Source organism: Ursus americanus, chromosome 20 (genome assembly GCF_024610735.1).
Source record: "Ursus americanus isolate L20-20 chromosome 20, mUrsAme1.1.p, whole genome shotgun sequence".
NCBI lineage: Eukaryota > Metazoa > Chordata > Mammalia > Carnivora > Ursidae > Ursus > Ursus americanus.
Window position 1 is genome coordinate 2313254 of NC_142146.1, and position 23037 is coordinate 2336290.

The 23037-nt window shown below is 43.6% G+C and overlaps 1 protein-coding gene across 2 annotated transcripts; it reads right to left on the bottom strand.

The window, feature by feature from the left end:
• Positions 1-948: 948 nt before the first annotated feature.
• ZKSCAN7 (zinc finger with KRAB and SCAN domains 7) lies at positions 949-14759 on the bottom strand. 2 transcript variants are annotated; one of them, XM_045798388.2, is made up of 6 exons: positions 14441-14759; positions 12100-12631; positions 6878-7046; positions 5172-5263; positions 4728-4854; positions 949-2873 (listed from the first exon to the last, which is right to left on the bottom strand). In XM_045798388.2, the coding sequence occupies exons 2-6, from the start codon at positions 12511-12513 to the stop codon at positions 1420-1422; spliced, it is 2256 nt and encodes a 751-aa protein (XP_045654344.2). In that variant the 5' UTR covers positions 12514-12631; positions 14441-14759; the 3' UTR covers positions 949-1419. The 2 variants fall into 2 exon arrangements, with proteins under 2 accessions (XP_045654344.2, XP_045654343.2); XM_045798387.2 differs by having other exon boundaries at positions 949-2876.
• Between the last annotated feature and the right edge of the window lie 8278 nt (positions 14760-23037).

The following is a 23037-nucleotide window of genomic DNA, read 5'->3' on the forward strand; positions in this document are numbered from 1 at the left end:
TAGAAAAGCGGTGGAGCCAGGTGAATTAGGGTATTGGGCAGAAAATCAGTGTTCTTAACTACTGTACTATCTTGCTTTTTCTAAAAACAGAAATAGAGGGTCATCTGGTTGGCTCAGTCAGTAGAGCATGCAACTCTTGATCATGAGGTCATGAGTTCAAGCCCCACATATGCATGGAGCCTATATAAAACAAACAAAAATAAATAACAGGAATAGAAGGAAACTTCCTAAACACAATAGAGTATTTATCAGAAACCAACAATGAAGTAACAGTGGTATGTCCAGGAATACATGTAGAAGATATCAATGAGGCCCCTGTATGTGATATCCTACAATGAGATACCACTTCCATCTTTAGAAGCCTCTAGTCTGATTGGGGTGGGGAAGGGGATCTTATACCCAATTTAAGGATGGTGCAACTTAGAGCAGACTTTTAAAAATTTATTTATTAAACATCTACTATATGAAAATTATTATCTATATGCTAAAAGAATAGATACCATACCTAGCCTTAAAGAGCCTACAATAAGTTGATGCAAAAGCATACACAAACATGTTAAATTCAGAATAATTGGCAAGGATGGGGCACCTGGGTGGCTCAGTCGTTAAGCATTTGCCTTCGGCTCAGGGCATGATCCCGGCACTCTGGGATCGAGCCCCACATCAGGCTCCTCTACTGGGAGCCTGCTTCTTCCTCTCCCACTCCCCCTGCTTGTGTTCCCTCTCTCGCTGACTGTCTCTCTGTCAAATAAATAAATAAAATCTTAAAAAAAAAAAAAAAGAATAACTGGCAGGGTAATTTAACAGTTGCACACTGTAGCACCAAATAACTGGAAGCACTGAGGTCAAATGAATAGAAGTTTAAGAGGGAAGAAAAAGCATTTCAAGAAGGTCTTTAGAAATGAGAGGGATCTGGAAGAATCTAAGGGATATATATTAGCCAACAGGAAAAAAAAAAGGTTTCATAGGTAGGGAACACAAGTGATGAGGGCCTGAATTAGAATGGAAGTCTAAAAACTATATATGGAGAGCCTTAGTCAAGAGAAAGGAAAGAATGAATCCATCTTGCAATATGACTTATGTAAGCAGTAAAACAGAGGAGGTGGAGTAGAATAGGAAACATATCATCTCTGTCCTTGAAAAGCACACAATCTGATTATGGGATGCAGAACTGAGAAATGAGTTAGATTTTTCAACAGTTTAAAAGAAAGAATGAGCAAAAGAATAAACTTACGAGTATGTGAAATGTGTAGTCTTTACTTCCCTAACAGCAGAAAAGGATTACACTGTGACTCCCACTCTCCCACCTTCGTGACTCACCAGAAAGTACGTAGGTATTGGTACATTTTGATGAGGAGTTTTAAGAATCCTTCTTATAAAAAAAAAACCTTAATTCAAAGTTCCTTGGAAAATCACATCTTAAGAAACTGAGCGAGCCAGACCTGAGTGCTTCTCTCCAGTGTGAGTTCGCTGGTGGTGGTTAAAAGTGGAACGCTGACTGAAGGCTTTCCCACACTCAATACATTCATAGGGTTTCTCTCCTGTGTGAACTCTCTGATGCACAATGAGCTGTGAGCTGTCACTAAAGGCTTTCCCACAATCACTACATTTATAGGGTTTCTCCCCAGTGTGGGTTCTCTGATGTACCATGAGACTGGAGCTATAACTGAAGACCTTCCCACACTCATTACATTCATAAGGCTTCTCACCAGTGTGAATTCTCTGGTGAATAATAAGGTGTGAGTTCTGGTTGAAGGATTTTCCACACTCGTTGCATTTATAGGGCTTTTCACCTGTGTGAAGTCTCTGATGTCGAATAAGACACTTACTCAGACTGAATGCCTTACCACACACACTACATTCGAAAGGTTTTTCTCCAGTATGAATTCGCTCATGGTCAACAAGTTGAGAGTTCTGAGAGAAAGCTTTTCCACACTCACTACATTTGTATGGTTTTTGCCCAGTGTGGAGGCTCTGGTGTCGAACAAGACATTTATTCCGACTAAAGGCCTTGCCACATTCATTACACTCATAAGGCTTCTCCCCAGTATGGATCCTCTGATGGTCAATAAGATTTCTATTAGAACAGAAAGCTTTCCCACACTCACTACACTTGTAAGGTTTTTTGCCAGTGTGAACTACCTGATGTCTGACCAGACTTTTACTACGAATGAAGGCCTCACCACACTCATTGCATTCATAAGGTTTTTCCCCAGTATGCGTTCTCTGGTGGTCAATCAGTTGGGAACTTTGAGTGAAGGCTTTTGCACATTCATTACATTTATATGGTTTCTCACCATTATGGAGTCTCTGGTGTTGAATAAGATGGGAGCTGTGTCGGTAAGTCTTTCCACACTCACCACACTCATAGGGCTTTTCCCCTGTGTGGGTTCTGAGATGAACTATGAGCTGAGAGGTCTGCCTGAAGGTCTTACCACATTCATGACACTCATAGGGTTTCTCTCCAGTGTGAATTCTCTGATGCCCAATGAGGTGTGAACTACGATTGAAAGCTTTACCACATTCATCACATTGATAAAATTTCTGTCCCTTCAGAACTCCTTCATGTTCTGCAGCACTAGAGGACAGATCTGGATATTTCCCAAGTTCATTATATTCATTACATCCATCTTTTGTGGATTTATCTTTATCCTCGTGTGTTATTCTGAAGAAATCACTTTCCGGTCGGCTCCCTTCTTCATCTGAGGGTTGCCCTTTCAGCTTCTCTAAAGTACGTTCACAGGAAGATACTCCTGTCTCTGGTTCCTCAGAAACCACTCCACGGACGCCTCTTGATGTCCCATCACATGACGCCGATCCTTTAGAAACTTCCTGCTTTGCAGGCAACTCTGAACGCCGCATCCTAGTCTCACCTGCTGCCAAAAGGAAGAAGAAAACAACTTCTATTCATTTCTTGTCCCGCTGACGAAACAGAATCATCAGCAGTCTATGGAGCTGAAAAAACCTTCCCATTAGGGGACACACTAAGAGATGACACATTAAGAACAAAAGAAAGATGGGAAATAGCTCAAGCTTTTCCTCATGGACAGAAAGACAAAGACGGGAAAAATGGTCAGTGGGGGAAGGTGGAAGAAGAGCTATCAGGACAGAGCTCTGTCCTGACAGCTCTTAATTGCTCCACTTAATTGTCCAATTAAAAAGAGCAACTGGAAGGCAAGAGAGCAGACTGTAAAGGTGGTATGATCTTACAGAAGTCACTTAGTAAAATGATGAACTCTAACATCCTTTCCAACCAAGACACTGTATGGTTCCACGGTTCCCAGTAAAGATACTAGGGAGAGGGAGAGGAGAAGCAAATACTTCAAATCAAATATGAGAAACGGTATGTGCAAACACAAATAGGAAAAAACGTACCAAAAAACTGATTCTCATATGTGAGGACAGTGACAAGATGCAGAGAAGTCACAGGTTCAGAAATGCTGGGGGAAAGTACTGGAAGGGATGGCAGAGCTCTAGAAGCAGGGATTCCCATAGTCTCTGGCACACTAGACTGGTAGAAGGCAGTACTTGCAAGTACTACATTCCAGTAAAAATTAAGAAAGGGATCGATAATTGAAATATGAATCAAAGTATGTCTTTGGTATCTTGATAATCTGCAATCATAGGAAACTGAACAATTGAATATTTCCTTTTGACTTTGGAAAAGGTGGAAGTAGCAAGCAATCAGTCATGTCTAAACACAAAACTATTGGTTCCTTTGAATCATATCTTAACCAGGGCCACAAGCCATCACGGCATTTTAGCACATGAAAAGTTATAGAGGTTCCTGGATGCCTAAGCCCACCCACCCTCTCCAGAGTTGGCTACTGTCTTAGACTTCCCAACCAAAGAACCTGCCCTGAAAACACCCCTTTCCAGGAAGATGTGCTGCCTCAGTCTTTCCCAAAGGGGAAGCTGAGGCAGCCATGCTTTGTGCCAAGTAACTGGTCTCAATACATCTCAGACCACAACTGACTAGACCAGGGCACCAGGCCGAAGCGTAGCTTCTCTGTATGTTACACTCTGCTGTGACCAGGGGCAAAGTTCTGCCCAAACAAAGATTAGACTTAGTGGCTGAACCACCCTTGGAGTCCCTCTCTAAGTAAATTCTGAGCTGGAAATAGGGCAAAATAAAGAAAACTAAAACAAGAAGGAGCTCTAAACTGAAATGAGGCATGGAGAGAAGCCAAGCCATTAGGAGCCATAGCATGCAGAAAGTATGTGGGAACGGAAAGTCTAATGAAGCAGCAGCTATGAGGGGACAAAAGATTCAGAGTGAAGAAAATGGGTACCAGTGGGAGGACAAAACAGATATGCAGGGAGCAACGCCTTACGTTTCCTGGCATAAAAATTACTTGCTGTTTTTGCTGAAGGCCCTGTTTCCCAAAGGATGGTCTAGCTGGTGGGTCTGATCAGATCAGGGTTTCCATTCCTTCAGCCTTATTATAAGTAACACAGCTCAGTACTTACAATAATGTGAGCGGCTCCCTATTCCTTACAACTACAAATTCTAACCAAACCACCTTAGGTCAATTAACAATGGAGTAAAGACAATGTTGATAACTTAAGGCTGAGTGACGGGCGCACAGAGGTTCATTACAGTATTCTCTCTACTTTGTCTCATGTTTGCACCTTTTTATAATAAAAAAGTTGAAAAAAAAAGAATATAACAAAGAAAATGTAAAGAAAAGAATGCAGACTGTAATACTGGGGAACAGAATCATTACCCAAAGAGGCCATGCTGCAATAATTTCCCGGCATGATGCTCTGGTGCACGGCTCTCTGACTGAGGGCCGGACCTTTCCACTTCCTCTCAGTATAGTCCACAGACAGGAACTGGTACGCCGCAGATCCCTGGAATGACAAACTTCTATTGCTCAGGGATATTCCGGGCCTGAAGGGAAGACACATCAGGGTACCAAGAGCCCAGGCGGGGCCCTGGTGGGTAAAGGGGTGAGGGAGGGAGAAAAGCTGGGATGACACATCTAAAAGGACAAGTCCAGGGCCAGAAAGAATCCATGAACTCAGCAAGCAGGGCCCAATTCCAGAGGAAGCAATGAGGCAGGGAAACCACAGGATTAATCTCAGAATTGGCCAGAACTCTGGAGATGAGCGCTAGCTATTCCCAGGCCACAGACTTGGGAACCCAGGGAAGACAGAGTTCAGCTCACCTGGGGCCTGACCATCTGAAGCGCAGCTGCCGCTGCCTGGTCTCCTGACTTCCCAGCCTGGGAAAGGGAAGGCACCCAGGAAGCACACTGACCTGAAGAAGGAAAGAGAGCTATGAGAACAAGTCCTGCCTCAGCTCCAATAAGGTCTGTATCCCAGTGAGTGGGTTCAAGAGAACCAGGCAGCTCCACACACTGCCTCATTCCTCTTCCATACAGGTGTTATTCTGACTGTGCTGTGAATTTTCCATGCAGGTGTTATTCTGAGGGTGCAGAGGGTTCCCTGGTCCAACTGAGAACTGGCCATTCCTCCCAGCCCTCACTCGCTTCAAACTCTCTGAAGGAAGCTATACTTCTGCCCACTTTCTCTCCCCATGGCTCCCCTAGCGTAAGCCCAGCCTGTTTGCCCCTCACATTTCTGGCCCATCATTCCCGATTTCTCTTCCTTCTCTTGGCTTCTCATTATGGACGCTGCAGGCGCTTGGGCCTCAGAGCAACGCTTTTTGCTCTGTCAGAGATCTCCCTGCCTCTCAATGCTCTAATGCTGCTTTCCCAGTTCCAGCTCTCTTCTAGACTCCTATTACAGACTTTCAGTGGCCTACTGGACATTCCATTTCGGTGTCCCTCACCACTTTAAATTCAGAGTAAAAAATGGACGTTCTTACCAACTTCCTTTCCTGACTTCCCAAGTTCTCTGAATGAATCCAAATACTGGCCAAATCCCATAATTCTCCTTCCTCTTCACTGTCTTGTGGATTCTTCCTGCAAAATGTGTCTTCTGTCTCTCAATTTTTCCTTTTTTTTTTTAGCTTTTAATAATATTTTATTATGTTACGTTAGTCACCATACAGTACGTCCGTAGTTTTTGATGTAATGTTCCATGATTCATTTCTTGCGTATAACACCCAGTACGTGCTCTTTCTGTTCCACTCAACATTGCTCAGGCAATGATCACCTCACATCTATTCTGACACACTGGCCTCTTACCGAGGCTCTCAACCACTGGTCTCACCATTCATGCCAGAGTGGTCACATGCATGAGAATAATTCTCCCAAAATACTGTTTCTAACACATCAACTCCCACCCATCAAAATTTTCCTAGCCTCAACCGTTAGGCCCTGTTTAAGAAGACTACTGCTCCCCAAAACAGTTCCTCCTCATTCCACCTCAGTGGGGTCCAAAGAACCCCCACTTAGAGTCTTTGCTTATATCCTCTGATCTTTCCACCCCCCTTCAATTTGCTCCACCACTTTTGACTGTCACATCCAACTGCTACCTCATCCATGAAGCCTCCCCTTCCCATGCAGCCTATAATGATTTTGCTCAATGTTTACAATGTCCATATTGCTCATTTTCATGGCATCAAATGCCTGGGGACAGATATCACTGAATGTATCTTACAAGTAGGCCTCTTCTTGCTGTTGACTGACTCTCTGCCAACTAGATAACAAGCTCTTTGAAAGCAGCGAGTGTGTACTATATCTCTCTGGTCCCCAACAGGGCCTTACCCATGACAGGTGCTAGACAAAAACTTGCTGAATACATGAATGATTGGAGAATAAGGAAAAGGAACAGACAAAGTCACTAGGAAAGGAAGAAAGAGGGTAGGGCAATGACGAATTCCAACAGGGTGGGTTATAGGGAGATAAGGGAGACTTGAAGAGAAAAGGGAGGTAAGATTTGAGGCCAGAGCTGGGGAGTTGAGTACCAGAGTGCCCATTAGGGAGGAGGTGTGTCCCTTGGTCATGAGGAGGCTCTAGGTGGGCTCCAGAGGATGAACCTTCACTGAAGGGTGAGGTAGGAAGAGATTCTTCTGCTGTACCCAGGGCTGTCGTCTCCTCCAAATGCATTTCCTGTTCCTGTACAGGAGCTGAAACCTAGAGACAGGAATTATAATTGGATTCAAAACAGCATCCTTCAAGGTATGGAACCCAAAACCTCTAAGAAACACCCCCAAAAAGAACTCAGGAAAAGAACAGCCAATGTCCTTCTAGCCCCCCCCCCTCAGTATAGCCCACTGGGGGAAAAACTGTCAGAACAGGATCTCTAGCTTGCAATCCTGTTTGCTATCCCTCTGTCGAACCTCTTGGTAAGAGCCTGAAGACCAGATTATATAACCATTTCCATTTTGTCAATTCTTCAGACACAAATCTGCTTATGAAGAACAAAGTAAAAGGAGCCAGGAGAGCAATTCTATACACTCTCTGTGACCTTAGTCTACAGAAGAGACCAATCAGAAGTACCTAGAAAATAAAATATGATAGATGTATGTACCTATACATGCACAGATAATGCTGAGGCTGATAGTTAAGAAGCAACAGCCCAGAATAGCAGCTGACAAACCTCAAGAGAGCTTTTCCAATCTCTCTCAGCAAACGTGTTTCCTCTTCAGAGAAGCCATTCCTAACCACACTGACAAAGCAAGGGTTGTAGTACTCTCTCTCAAATTACCTGATTACATTTTCTGTAAGCCTTAACCCTTACATTATTTTATTTATGCCTTTATTGTCTATTTTTCCCCTAATGAAATATAAGCTTTTTGAGGGTAAGAACTTTGTCTTGATCGCTTGCTCCTAGAATACTACTTGGCCCAATGTTGGTGTTCAGTTAAAACTTGCTGACTGATTTTCTCTTGATACTATTTTTTCCCTCTCGATACTTACTACTAGTTTTTAGAGTTATCTGCAAACCCAGTTTTCAATATGCACTACCCCTTCAAAATAACGTTATAAAAAGTCAAATAAGATCAGGTAACACCAATCTTTAGAGACCTTGAGAATACCTCAGAGCATAGGTATTTTTTATAATAATTTTTTATTACGTTATGTTAGTCACCATACAGTACATCCCTGGTTTTTGATGTAAAGTTCGATGACTCATTAGTTGCGTATAACACCCAGTGCACCATGCAATATGTGCCCTCCTTAATACCCACCACCAGCCTATCCCAGTCCCCCACCATCCTCCCCTCTGAAACCCTCAGTTTGTTTCCCAGAGTCCATAGTCTCTCATGGTTCATTCCCCTTTTGTTTACCCCCCTTCATTCTTCCCTTTCTTCTTCTACCGATCTTCCTGCTATTTCTTATGTTCCATAAATGAGTGAAACCATATAATTATTTTTCTCTGCTTGACTTATTTCACTTAGCATAATCTCCTCCAGTCCCGTCCATGTTGCTGCAAGTGCTGGGTAATCGTTCTTTCTGATGGCTGAGTAATATTCCATTGTATAGATGGACCACATCTTCTTAATCCAGTCATCTGTTGAAGGGCATCTCAGCTCCTTCCATGATTTAGCTATTGTGGACAATGCTGCTATGAACATTGGGGTGCATATGGCCCTTCTCTTCACTACGTCTGTATCTCTGGGGTAAATACCCAGTACTGCAATGGCTGGATCATAGGGTAGCTCAATTTTTAACTTCTTAAGGGACCTCCACACTGTTTTCCAAAGTGGCTGTACCACCTTGCATTCCCACCAACAGTGTAAGAGAGATCCCCTTTCTCCACATCCTCTCCAACATTTGTTGTTTCCTGCCTTGTCCATTTTTGCCATTCTAACTGGCATAAGGTGGTATCTCAATGTGGTTTTGATTTGTATTTCCCTGATGGCTAATGATCTTGAACATTTTTTCATGCGTCTGTTAGCCATTTGTATGTCATAGAGGAGAACAGAGGCTGCAATCTCTTTGACATCGGCCACAGCAACTTTTTTCATGACACATCTCCAAAGGCAAGAGAAACAAAAGATAAAATGAACTTGTGGGACTTCATCAAGATAAAAAGTTTCTGCACAGCCAAGGAAACAGTGAAAAAAACTAAGAAGCAGCCCACGGAATGGAAGAAGATATTTGCAAATGACACTACAGATAAAAGACTGGTATCCAAGATCTATAAAGAACTTCTCAAACTCAATACACAAGAAACAAATAATCAAATCAAAAAATGGGCAGAAGATATGCACACTTTTCCAGTGAAGATACAGGTTTTCTAACCCTTGCTAACTGTCATCAAACCAGCTCCTTACAATCTCATGGTTACTTTTTCACCAGCATTTGGAGCTGAAAACCTAAAATACCACCTAAATGAATCATATTTATAGACTCACTTGCTTACACTGCCATGTACACAGTATAGCCTAAGGTGAAAATAACTTCTTCACAAATCCTGCTGGATTTGTCCCATTGGGTTACATCTGCTGAGATGAGGGGACTTTCTGCCTTACTGTATATGTCTCCAGCACAGTGATAGAACCAGGAGGCTCTCTTGAGTCTCCACTGGACAGTTCTTTTTTTTTTTTTTTAAGATTTTATTTTTATTTATGTGACAGAGAGACAGCCAGCGAGAGAAGGAACACAGCAGGGGGAGTGGGAGAGGAAGAAGCAGGCTCCCAGTGGAGGAGCCCGATGTGGGACTCGATCCCGGAACACCGGTATCACTCCCTGAGCTGAAGGCAGATGCTTAACGACTGCACTACCCAGACGCCCCCTCCACTGGACAGTTCTTATAAATGGGAGTTAGAGCTCTTAAATACAGCTGCTGTGGGTATTGGAAGAAGATAGAACTTAACTGCATCATGAAAACACAACCTTGAAATTCACCAACAACTAAATGCTGGTCCAGTTCCTGTTCATTATCGAGGACTCGGACTCCCAGGTTTTTCTTTTAGGCAAGAAAACCTCGTTCCAATTTTCATTCTAAGATGGCATTCCACAGCAAGATACTAGGGGAAAACTAGTGACTTAGAACCCAGGGAGCTAGAAAATTCTAATTCCCACACTTGGTAGTAATCAGCAACAACCATACTTCAGTTAAATATCATGGACAAAGAGAACATTCACTAATTCTGCCATCTGAGATGAGTCAATTAATCTCTCTGTGCTTGTATCACTATGTCAAATGGAGATATGATTACTATTTGCATATTTTGTAAGCCTGCTAGGAACTGAAATAAGATACTGGATATAAAAGCATTTCATAAATTGCATGATTCTGCAGCCCAGCAGGGATTGCTCTACAACCCTCTCCAGCCCCAAAGTGCCCACATGCACATGCTTGCTCCTACTGAGCAGAATGACTCTGATCTGCCCTGATATTCCTTAATCTCCTCCTGGCAAACTGCCATGAAAGATGTGAGGGGCCATAAATACATTTTCTGAGCCTATGGTAGGAAAGACAGTCCCGATCTCATGTCTTCCATATCAGAAAAACTTAAGCTGACAATAATGACTAAGTAAGAAATAGAATCCAAAGACCCTACTGCTAAGCAAGAGCCAGGAGTGTTCAGCTGCCCTGTCAACTGTCAGTCACTCGCTTAAGTGTGTGACTCAGTCACCTTTTTCTGAGGCTGCCTGGATAAAGGATTAAGTTTTAATGGAGGGGGCATTCTCTTCAGCTTAAGCAAACAAAGGTGGGAAATAGAGAAATTTTCCTTCCACCCTCCTCACTAAATGGCACTCAAAACACTTTCTTCAGCCACTGGTCTCTGCCCATGGTTGAACCTAGTTACTCTCTAGACCCTGGTGATGGCTGATTTGTTCTTGTGTTTACTTTTGTATCCAAAGAAATAACGGTTGACAAGGATTTAATGCCAAATGGGCAGGCTGGTACTCTTGGGAAAAGGTGTAGCCCTCAGACTCCAATTAACTGGAATCAATTCCCTAGGCATATATATTGTAACCATTTTTTTAAAAAGCAATGTATAAAACGATATGCTGGGTACTCTGGAAATTTCGTATACTGGTTTTCTGTGATTAAGTGCGAGGGAGTAAAAGTAGAGGGACCCCTAATCCACCCTGCTTGGTTAGTTACAAGACAGCAGTTTTAGACTCATCAGATAGAACTGACTTATCCACCTGTGATGGTCTTTTAATGTGTCACTTTAGCACTAATCTGGGTGTTGCTGTGAAGGTATTTTGTACATGTCATCAACATCCATATTCAGTTTACTCTAAGTAAAGGAGATTATCCTAGATCATCTGTATGAACCTGATTCAATCAGTTACAAAACCTTAAAGTCAGAGCTGGGAGTTCCATGAAAAAGTAATTCCGCATGTAGACAGCAGCTTCAGCCTGTGCCTGCGTTCCAACTGGCCCTTCCTGATGGCCTCCTCTACAGATTTCCGACTTGCACTGCCAGTCCTCATAATCACTTAAGCCACCCTGTAGCAATACTATAGATATAGACACAAATACAAATATACAATATATGTAATTTCCTACTGGTTTTGCTTCTTTGGCTAAACCTTGACTGATACACATGGTCACAGAGCTACTTAGCTCTGTGGTCCTAGAAGCCAGATTTCCCACTGTTATCACACTGCTAACTCTCCAACTTTTCCTCTAATTTGAATTACCTTGGCTTTATATTTGAGAGAACCCTAGGAAACAGGGTAAACCAAAATGAGTTAAAGAAAAAAAGAAAGAAAGAAAGAAAGACCCCAGTTGGGTTCAGAAAGTTAGAAAAGAAACCAATAATTTTGAGGCCCAGAAATGTCACCTCTCTAAGGAACCTAAAATGCAGGAAGAGAGATAACAGACTCTGAGAAGTCCAAGGAAGTAAGTAATGAGAACTTCTCAAATGAAGGCCCATGTTATCAACGTACCCAAAAATCTACTCCCTACCACACTTCCCCATTCTTCCCCATTCCCCATGGGCAGATCCTCTGTCTGTCAGGAGTACTATGTGGATCTCCAGGTCGAAGCAAGGGTCACGACACAGTATTTCACAAAGTGATACACAGAGCTTGTCTGGGAACTGTATTTTTGTTTATAACTTGAAGCACAAAACTATTTCCTCTCTATCCATGGAAATGGCTCAGGAATCCTAAGGGTAAACGAGCCTAGAGCCTAGGGAACAGAGAATGACTATTCCCAAGCCAATCCAACCACCAGAGAAGGGTTCCAGATGCTATTCTGGACTCATCTGCTCACCTCTCCTAGGTGTCTCTGAAAATCCTCCACCACAGCCACAGCCTCCTCGCCACTCTCAGGGTGATGCAGCTGCACCCAGGTCCGTAACTCCCCAGGGAGGATGCTCAAGAACTGCTCCAGCACCAGCAGCTCCAGGATCTGCTCCTTGGTGTGTACCTCTGGCATCAGCCACCAGTGGCAGAGCTCCCGGAGCCGGCTCAGGGCCTCCTGCGGCCCAGACATCTCATGGTAACATAACTGCCTGAAGTGCAGCCGGAAAATTTCACAGACAGGAGGGTGGTTCTTTTGGAGATTGCAGCCCTGACCCCAGGTATGGCTCCCTGGCTCCTGCTTCATGGTCTGGCGCCCCTCCTGTTTCTGCAGAACAGCACCCCTAGGGAGGAGGCCTAAAGTTCCCCTGCCTTGGGTGGCCATTGTGACCTCCAAGAGAAGCTTGTTTCAGCTGCAGTCTGTCCAATTAAAATGATGCTCTGTAATTCAGGTCTCAGGAGCTGTTTTCAGAGATGGGGACAGAGGGCAATGGGGGTGTCACCTATAAAAACATCAAAAGAGAAAAAAGAGAAATCAGAGTCCCAGAGTGTTCAGCCCCAAGCTGACAACAGACCATCCACAGTTAAAAACCAAAGCTCCAGGGGTGCCCGGGTGGCTCAGTCAGTTAAGTGTTTGACTCTTGGTTTCCACTCAGGTCGTAATGTCAGGGTCATGAGACACTTAGTGTAGAGTCTGCTTAGGATTCTCTGCCTCTCCCATTGCCCCTCCCCCTGTTCACATGCTTGATCATGTGCTCTCTCTCCCTCTAATAAATAAATAAATAAATCTTAAAAACAAAACAAAAAAAACCTCCAGGAAAAGAAAGGGGTGGCACAACCAGGGCAGTCTCTAAGCATCTCTCCAAGGGACTTCCCTTCTTAAACTTATAGTGGCTCCCATAACCTACAGGATAAAACCTAAATGTCTATGCCTAGCGTTCACAGCCCTTCACCACCTGGCCTTGGGCCCTGTTCACACCCCTTACCACTCTCCCCAGGTACCCAGGCTAGAGAAGCTGCAATAATCTCCAAATGAGGAATATGTCAGATGATTCAAAGGGTATATTAAGAACACAGAAGTTGTTATTTAACTCCTACTTAGTGTATGTTTTATAATGTGTATTGAAATTTGTAAAACAATACATATATTTAATTTCTAAGTAAACGTACGCTGGAAGTGAATATTCAAAGCTCTTCTACTCTTCTCTATTGTGACAGAGATGCACAATAATGTTTGGGACTAAAGCTCTGGAGACACAGCTAGAAGCCACACATCTTTTGTCCTGTTTGGATTTTTCTTCTTCAACTTTTGACAAACTCTTACTCATCTGTCAAGACTCAAAACAAATATTATTTTCTCCTGAATGCTTGCTTTCCTGATTGTCCCATGCAGGAAGAAACCTGGTAGCCTCCCTCTCTGTAGTTCTCACTAAAACACTGTTGTTTTAACTAGTTTATGTTTTAACTGGCCACTCACACCCTCTTGCTAGACAGCCACCAAAGAAGGCAACCCAATGGAGTCAGTAAATGCCAGACCTTTTTCTACCCAACCACCTCCCCTAGGAAACCTTCCTGATCTCTCCAAGCTTAAATGTGGGTATTGCCTCAGTGAGCCCACAGTACCTTTTTCATTCAAACCTCTACTAGAACACTTACCACACTGTGTTTGTGGTTTACACTGCTGTCTCCCCCACTTCGGGGTAGGAATCAAAGGGCAGGGCTGGTTTCCAGTCTTCTTTGTGTAAATACACACACACACACACACACACACACACACGCCCCACACCCACACCCACGAGCATGTGTGTGTGTGTACGGGGCACACAGAGGTACACCTTTAGTAAATGAATGGATGTGGTTCATTTAGCTGATACTGAAGAGGGGAAAAAACTTTTATCCAGTTTATATACCATAAAACTCTGAGAATCAGTACCTTAGTGGTAACTACGTCATCGATACTAGTCACTCTGCATCTCAGTACCTTCGGTAAGCTACTTCTCTCTAGGCTTCAATTTCTGTTCAAAACACACACACACACAAAACAAAAAACAAAACAAAAAACTTTAAAATAATCTGTTAACTCTGCTCAGAGATTCCACACCTGTAAAAAGTTCTGGTCATTTTCCTACTAGTTCCGAACGCTCAGCAGCTAATCTCATCTGTACTTTTGGATCTCCAAGTGACACTTCACGTTTTTAATTTGAAGACTGTGACCCACTTCTGACGCTTCGACGCTTTGTATTGTCTCTCAGCGCAAGGCTGGAAAAATAGCCAGCTAACACTTAAACCAGGGCTTCTGCGGCGCAGCTCACCTGGCCATGTCTGCCTGTTTCTCCGCTGTACCGGCAGGTGCCAGGCTCCTGGCCAGGCTCGGCTGGTCAAGGATACGGGACAAAGAGGCGGCCCTACAACTGGCGGCTTCAGAGCTTCACAGGGACCGCGCCACCGGCGGCGGAGGAAAAGCGTGCACCGGGCCGGCGTCGCCGATCAGGGCTGCGGGCGGCCGCGGCTCCAACCCAGCGACCCCGGCCCGGACAGCACCTCCCTCCCCGCCCCTGCTCCGCTCACCGAGGTAGAGTCGCGGCGACCCCTCAATAAGGGACGCAGCCGGGGCCCGCGGAAGCGAATACAACGACCAAGCCGGAAGCGAGAACAGCGCCCGCTTCCGGCCCCTCCAGCATCCCGGAAATCTCGGTGGCGAAGGTGGGCGCGCGCTTCCCTGCCCTCAGAAGGGCGGGGAGGGTCACGGGCGCCAGTACAACCTGCCCCCGCGCCAGGCCGGGCCGCCTCGGAGCGGAGAGAGGGCGGGGCCTCAAGTGAGGTTTCAGGCTGCGCACGTGCCCCTCACAGACCGCTCAAAGTCTGAGCTACCCATATGCACCCCAGCTCTGCCCCTACCCTTTCTGCTGACATCCAACTTCTGAGACTTCTGTCATCTGAAAAAGATGCGGAGCATACTGTGTGCCTCACAGGACTACAAGCGCTGACGGGTAACATACAGACACTACATAGCAAAAGGCCTGCCATATCCTGAGCTTTCGGTTATTATTATACTGTATGTGATGCCCAGGGCATTTTCACCCAATCTGAGTTTCAATGAATAGGCATCTCCATCTTATAAATGAAGAAACAGGCCCAGGGACTGATATTTTGGCCAATGGATGTGGTTAATCTTTCATAAAGTTAAGCACTGGCAATTTGCTGTCCAAGGAAAGGCCCCCATGGAGTGCCAAGGAGCAGATAAAAAGTGGGAAGGTAAGGGGGCAACATAATGTAGATGCACTTATCTAACATCTGAGGGAACACCACCCTGACCTCTCTGAGAAACCATCACACTAGCTTTGGTATGAAAGCTAACAGAACAGGTAACCCAAATTCTGTATGCCTAAAGCAGCATTCATCAGTTTTGTTTTTTTTTTAAGATTTTATTTATTTATTTATTTGACAGAGAGAGACAGCCAGCGAGAGAGGGAACACAAGCAGGGGGAGTGGGAGAGGAAGAAGCAGGCTCCCAGCGGAGGAGCCTGATGTGGGGCTCGATCCCAGAACGCCGGGATCACGCCCTGAGCCGAAGGCAGATGCCCAACGACTGCGCTACCCAGGCGCCCCAGCATTCATCAGTTCTGAAGCTCCACCCATGTTCCCATCACTGTGAAAGGCACTATCATTCACCCAGGGGCCCAAACTAGAATGCTGGATGTCATACCATGGGCTGGGTGACCATGGCCAAGTTACTTGGCCTTTCTGTGCTGCAGCTTCTTCATCTGTAAAATAAAGATAAGAATAGTACCTAAATCATAGCATTAATATGAGGATTGGATGAGATAATATATATATAAAGCATTTAGAATGGTGCCTGGCACATTGTAGGTATAATAGGTGTTTTCTAGTGTGTTTCTTCCCACTTCTTTATCCATTGTATCAAGATTACTGCCAAGGCCTGCTGAGTCTTTGACCCATTTGTTTGTAGTAATAATAATAGTAATAACAAACTTTTGATTTAAGGAGACCACAAAGAGAGAAGCACAGTCAGGTCTGGAGATTCTCTGTCCCCAAACTGCTCAGACTTTGTGACATCATCTGTGTGGACAGTCCCCTCTTCAACACCCAGGAATTTGTATACACCTTAAAAATAAAGTAGGTCCCTAGAATATGGGCAGGAACCCCCAGTTACTGTGCTTGAACGGGAGTGGATGTTGCCCAAGAGCAGAGACTTTCCTATTACCTTGAAAACTTCTATTCGTTCTTCAAGACTTAACTGAGAAACCCCCTTCTCCAGGAAGCCTTCTCTATATCCCATCTCTCTCCTTGCATTAGGTACCCCTTCCTTTGTGTTTGTCAGAGTCCTTATTTGTCACACTGTGTTAACACTGTTTACCTGTCAGCCTCCTCCACTGTACAGCTCCTATGTGAGCTGATCCATGTCTCTCTGGCTCACATTTGAGTCCCCAGGCACAAACTCCAAGCTTGGCTGGTTTTAGTAACTGTCTTCTTGGCTGGAAGAAAAGGTCAGGCCACCTGTATTTCACTGATGTGCCTGGCCTAACCTCTAAGAAACAGGTCCTTCATCTAAGTTGCTGTGGAAGGTTTTTTAATCAGGGAAGGAAAATCATAGGTCTGGGTTGTAACTTCCAGCTATACTGAGAGGCTTGGAGGGAAAGAGACAGGGACATCCCTTATAAGACAGGATCATTAGTTTGCAGGTGAGGCTTAGCAAATGTCCTGCTAGCTGGGTAACGTTTTACTGGCTGAAAAGGGCAAGGAAGACTCTGAATTCAAACCTATAGACGTCCTCTCCTCTTTCTATCCCAAGAGGCTATCTTTCTCTAAACCCCATTCATTCCTGTTCTTTATTACTCTGTTTATTACTACTAATGGTGTTCCAGCCCTTTATGAGCATGGGGGGGGGGGCAGTGACACTAATAAAATATGGCTTTGAGTTAGACACAGGGCGGGGGGGGGGAGTATGGACTGTTCTCTTTGACTTTGAGCCTCAATGGCCCTCATGGTCCTATTCTTTGGAAGCCAATCTCAGGCAGGGAGACCAATGAGATAAGCGGGACTCTGAGCTTCCTAGATGGAACTGGAAGTTGCTCCAGGGACCCGAAGACCACGAGGTAGTTGCTTCTGGTACATCTTTAGTTCAGGACTCTTTCCAAGCCACTTGCTAGTGGGATGGCAACTGGGCAGAGGTGGGTGGTGCTGGTGTGTGGGCCACATCCCAGCCCTGCAGTGGGAGCTGTGTTCCCAGGGTGCCTCTGCCCATTGTTGGGGCTGGAATTGACCTTCACTAGTGACACAGATGGGGAGACTGGCCCAGAGAGCGGTGGAGAACTTCTGGTGATCCCAATGCATCAGCGACCATGTTTGGTGGGAATGCTGGCCTCTGCCTCCACACCTAGTACCATCCCAACTCGCCATGCTTCCTTCCAGGGATCTCTACACCAGTAGGTTTAGGAGAGTGGGGGCTGTACCCCCCTGTACTCTGTTCTGGCAAAATCTCTGCTCTGGGCCTGTCATTGCAACCCCAACCCTCTCTCTGGACCTCCAGCTCAGCCTCTGGCCCTTCCTGCTGCAGATCTGCAAAGTGGAAAGAGCATTTTCAGGCCATCCTACCCACAAGTCCCAGCCACCATAGTTGGTAGTGAGGACTCATGGAGTGCACAAAGGATCCTTAGAGTTGGTAGTCTAGTCACCACCTTCTTATTTCACACGTGGAGAAATGGGGCCACAGAGCTATATGAGCCAAAATCTGCCTCTCATTACCATCTAGGATTTGTGTTCTCAGACAAATTATGTATCCACTGCGTCTTAAGTCTCTTCATTTGTGAAATGGGAAAAAAAAAATCCGTGCCTGCTGACACCTCCCAAGTTGGGAGGATTAAGTGAGGTAAATTGTGACCTTTGACATGTCCTAATAAGCACTATACAAACATAAGGAAGACATCTATGTAAGAGACTTTGGATTCTAGGAGGGAGATAGGGGAGTGAGAGTAGACCTTAAAAATGTCAAGGCAGATATGGGTGACTAGCAAAAGGCAGTACGTGATACCCAACATGAGAGACATTCAGAGAGCCAAGAAAGGGATTGATTTTGAAAGCGATCACAGTCAGCCTCAAAGGGAATAGCACTGAATTGAGCCTTGAAGTAGGATTTGGACAGGTGTTGGGGGAGAGATGACAACATGATTAAATGTCAAGAGATACACATTTTCAGGAGGGAGGAATCATTATTTCAGCAGGTTATTTCCTGTTACAAGCTGTAGGAAATTAAAAAAAAACCAGTGATGTGATTTCTAGTTTTGATGTATAAAATCTCTGCACCCCTAAAGCACCATAATATCTCCTGATGATCCTGTTTTAACACCACTTTAGAGAACAGGTAACACTTAACATTTCTTATTGCAACTTGAACAATCAGAAGAGAGCCAAGAAGACACTGAACCCTGATATTCCAGAGAATTTATAAATTCCCTCCAATCTGAGGTCTCTAGGATGACTTCATCTGCCCTTGAAGCTCTTCTATGGCTAAGCATATATATCTAGTGCATTACCCCCTACCCCAGTAACACCAATGTTCACACACTAGTGTTTCTACAGATTAAGCATGCAAACGTCCCTAAGTGAGTGGATGTTTCCTTCTTGGAGGAGATATTCTGGAAGGGCCAAGCTTTTCTCCCCATTTAGTGGTGGGCAGAAGTATTGTTTCCTCCCCTTTCTTCATAGTGCCTGGAACAAGCCTGTCCTTAAGAGTTTCTTGCCTGTAAAGAGTTAAGCCTGCACCTATCATCCAATTCTCTGTCATTCCTAATTCCTTCTGCTGCCCAGATACGGATGGAGCCTGGGAGAAAGGTAACAAGGAATAAAGGTCAGATACTTCTCTAAGTACTTTTTAGGGTTAGAGGGGGCTTGTTTTCCAGTCATTTCCAGCCACAGGGATACACAATAAAGTTTGGAGAGTAAAGCTCTAGTAGAAATTTCTCAATTTCAAAAGGTCAGTTATGATTGGAATTTGGCTTATGTTTGCTCTTTGCTTCTAGAACTAAAATAAATGTTACGGATATTCTCTGGAAGAGAAAAAATTTGGAATTTTCTAGCACTCTTGTCAGAATTTTGTTTCATCTCATTAATCCTAATCACACACTTGAATTCCAAGCAATTCCACACTGCTGTGATGTCCTCTAATTTCAAAACTCACAACAGATACCAACCACTAAAAATTTCTAGAAGCACTGTCTGAAAAATGAACTTCTTATACCTGGCTTCCACCTATGTCTTTGGATTCCTTCCTCTAGTCTACATTACTTCAAGCAATTTCTGCAATGTCAGTTTCATTGAGTTCAATCTATTATTACATATACACACCTATTATATCCCAACAGATTGATGCAGAAGCAGATATAAGATTCTTGCCTTCTATTAAAACAGTCTTTAGTCAACTAATCAAGCAGCTTACCACTTTAGTTTACTCAAGTCCAAAATCTCTGATAAGTGCACCTAGAACAATAAATTCAGTCCAATCTAAAATTACTATGCACAGAGGGAGGTAAGATGGCAGAAGAGGAGGGGACCTCGTTTCATCTGGTCCCATGATGATAGCTATATAACTATCAAAACAATCTGAACAGCTATGAATTCAACCTGAGATGTAAGAAAAGAATTGCTGGAATTCTACAAATGGAAAAGTGACCACTTTTTGCAAGGTAGTACTTGTAAAGAAGTGAATGTGAGGGGATATATCAGAAGATAGATGGCGGGGGGGGGGGGGAGGTAAACTCTGTATGGTGGCTACTGGAAAGTGACATAGCCTCAGAATGAAAAATCAGAAGTTTTAGAAGTCTGCTTCAGTGAGAGACATCCCTGCCTGAAAGGTGCTCAGGGGGCAAAGTGGGGCAGAATCCTAGGTGGGACAGTGTGGTCTCAGGATTCCCAGGGTCATGGAAAGAACAGGGGTGCCTGAGCTGGCAGAGTTCCCAGGCATCTGAGCAGGGAAACTGGCTAAGGTCAGTGATCCCAGGTGGGGGCTCTCAGCTTGGTTTGCCATAAACCATGAACCGCAGCATGACTGGGCGATAGCTCTCCATACAGGCGCCCTGAAAAGGAAAGAAACACGGCAACCCTCCGCCTTCCACGAGAGCTTTGGCACAGGTGAGCATCTCAGGAGTCTGCTGAATTTGGCACACACAAAAGTGAAGATTGCTTTTCACTGAGAGGGAAACAGGGGCCTGAGGTCCTTCAGCTCCAGGGCTGGAGATCAGGGCATGGCCATTTTTATTTTTATTTTCATCCTCTAAATCAGCAAGGAAAGCCTTCAGGAAACAAAAGCCACACAGAGCGACCAGAAGCAGCTTACAATGAGTCCAGCCCCCTAGTAAGGGGCTGTGCAACTGTGCCCAGGCAAAGACACCCAAGAATCAACATAGCAGGTCCCTTGCTCAGAAAACCAGCTGGAACATCAGATGAATACCAAGTTTACAGAGCACACAGAACTGTGAAACTCCAATGCTAGGGGAAAAGAGAATATGGAATTTGAAGGGTTTTTTTTCTCATGATTCTTTTATATCTCAGTTTTAAAAGTTCCTTTTATTTTTTTTCCTTTTTTCCTTTTCAACTAGTTTATTTTACCAAATCTTTGTTTTTAAGTCTTTTTTAAACTTTCAGTTTTACATTTACATTTTATAGATATATTCTTCATTTCTGGATTCCTTTCACTATATACAATTTAATTTTGCATATATATAAGTTTTGCTTTCTTTACAATTTTGGGACTTAGTGTCTTCTAATAAACAGACCAAAACACACCCAGAAGCAAGTGGATCACCCTCCTTTCTCCACCTGGGAGATTATATTCTTTCTTTTTTCCCTTTTGTTTTCTTTTTCTTTTCTTTTTTGGTTTTTACCTCTTAGGATTTGTCTAGTGTGTATTTCACATGGGTCATGGCTGGTATTTTTTTTTTGTTTCTAGTTTATCCATTCTTCTCTGGTAAAAATGAATAGAAGGAGGATTTCACAACAAAAGAAAGAGAGGGGTAATTAGCTCTGCCAAAGATCTAATTTATATGGATATAAATAAAATGTCAGAGCTGAAATTCAGGGTAATGATTATAAAGTTACTAGCTGGGGCTGAAAAAAGCATAAAAGACACTAGAGATTCTATGAGTGCACAATTAAATCTAAGAAGGCCAAAATTAAAAATGCTTTAACTGAGATGCAGTCTGAAATGGATGCTCTAACAGCTAGGGTAAATGAGGCAAAAGAGAGAGTCAGTGACATAGAAGACAAGATGATGAGAGAGTGGTCAAGTTTCATTCTTTTGCATGTAGCTGTCCAATTTTCCCAGCACCATTTATTGAACAGACTGTCTTTTTTCCTCTGGATGTTTTTTCCTGCTTTATCAAAGATTAGTTGCCCAAAGAGCCGAGGGTCCATTTCTGGGTTCTCTATTCTGTTCCATTGGTCTATGTGTCTGTTTTTGTGCCAGTACCATGCTGTCTTTGTGATCATAGCTTTGTAGTACAGCTCGAAATCCGGCAATGTGATGCCCCCAGCTTTGTTTTTTCCTTTTCAACAATTTCTTGCAGATTCGGGGCCTTTTCTGGTTCCACACAAATTTAAGGACTGTTTGTTCCAGTTCTTTGAAAAATGTCATTGGTATTTTGATCGGGATAGCCTTGAAAGTGTAGATTGCGCTGGGTAGCATGGACATTTTAACTATGTTAATTCTTCTGATCCATGAGCATGGAATATTTTTCCATCTTTTTGTGTCTTCCTCGATGTCTTTCAAGAGTGATTTGTAGTTTCTAGAATATAGGTCCTTTACGTCTCTGGTTAAGTTAATTCCAAGATAATGTATGATTTTTGGTGCTATTGTAAATGGGATGGATTCCCTAATTTCTCTTTCTTCATTCTCGTTATTCGTGTACAGAAATGCAACTGATTTCTGAGCATTGATTTTGTATCCTGCCACATTACTGAATTGCTCTATAACTTCTAGTAGTTTGAGAGTGGATTCTTTTGGGTTTTCCATATAGAATATCATGTCATCTGTGAAGAGAGACAGTTTGACTTCTTCTTTGCCGATTTGGATAACTTTTATCCCTTTTTGTTGTCTGATTGCTATTGCAAGGACTTCTAGTACTATGTTGAATAATAGTGGCGAGAGTGGGCATCCTTGTTGTGTTCCTGATCTTAAGGAAAAGGCTTCCAGATTTTCCCCATTGAGAATGATATTTGCTGTAGCCTTTTTATAGATGGTTTTTATGAGATTGAGGAATGTACTCTCTATCCCTACACTCTGAAGGGTTTTCATCAGGAAACGATGCTGTATTTTGTCAAATGCTTTTTCTGCAACTATTGAGAGGATCATATGATTTATAAATTCTAAATGGATGAAAGACCTTGATGTGAGACAGGAATCCATCAAAATCATACAGGAGAGCATAGGCAGCAACCTCTACGACATCGGCCACAGCAACCTTTTTCATGACACATCTCCAAAGGCAAGAGAAACAAAAGATAAAATGAACTTGTGGGACTTCGTCAAGATAAAAATCTTCTGCACAGCCAAGGAAACAGTAAAAAAAACTAAGAGGCAGCCCACGGAATGGGAGAAGACATTTGCAAATGATACTACAGATAAAAGACTGGTATCCAAGATCTACAAAGAACTTCTCAAACTCAATATGCAAGAAACAAATAAACAAATCATAAAATGGGCAGAAGATATGAACGGACACTTTTCCAATGAAGACATACAAATGGCTAACAGACACATGAAAAAATGTTCAAAATCATTAGCCATCAGGGAAATTCAAATCAAAACCACACTAAGATACCCCCTTATGCCAGTTAGAATGGCAAAAATTGACAACGCAAGAAACAACAATTGTTGGAGAGGATGTGGAGAAAG

Coding starts and splice junctions, on each gene's coding strand:
- ZKSCAN7 (XM_045798387.2), bottom strand. CDS start 12,513: ATGGCCACCCAAGGCAGGGGAACTTTAGGCCTCCTCCCTAGGGGTGCT. Junction 7,047..12,099: donor TTCAGAGACACCTAGGAGAG/GTGAGCAGATGA, acceptor TCCTGTCTCTAG/GTTTCAGCTCCTGTACAGGA. Junction 2,877..4,727: donor TTGCAGCATGGCCTCTTTGG/GTAATGATTCTG, acceptor TCCTTTTGGCAG/CAGGTGAGACTAGGATGCGG.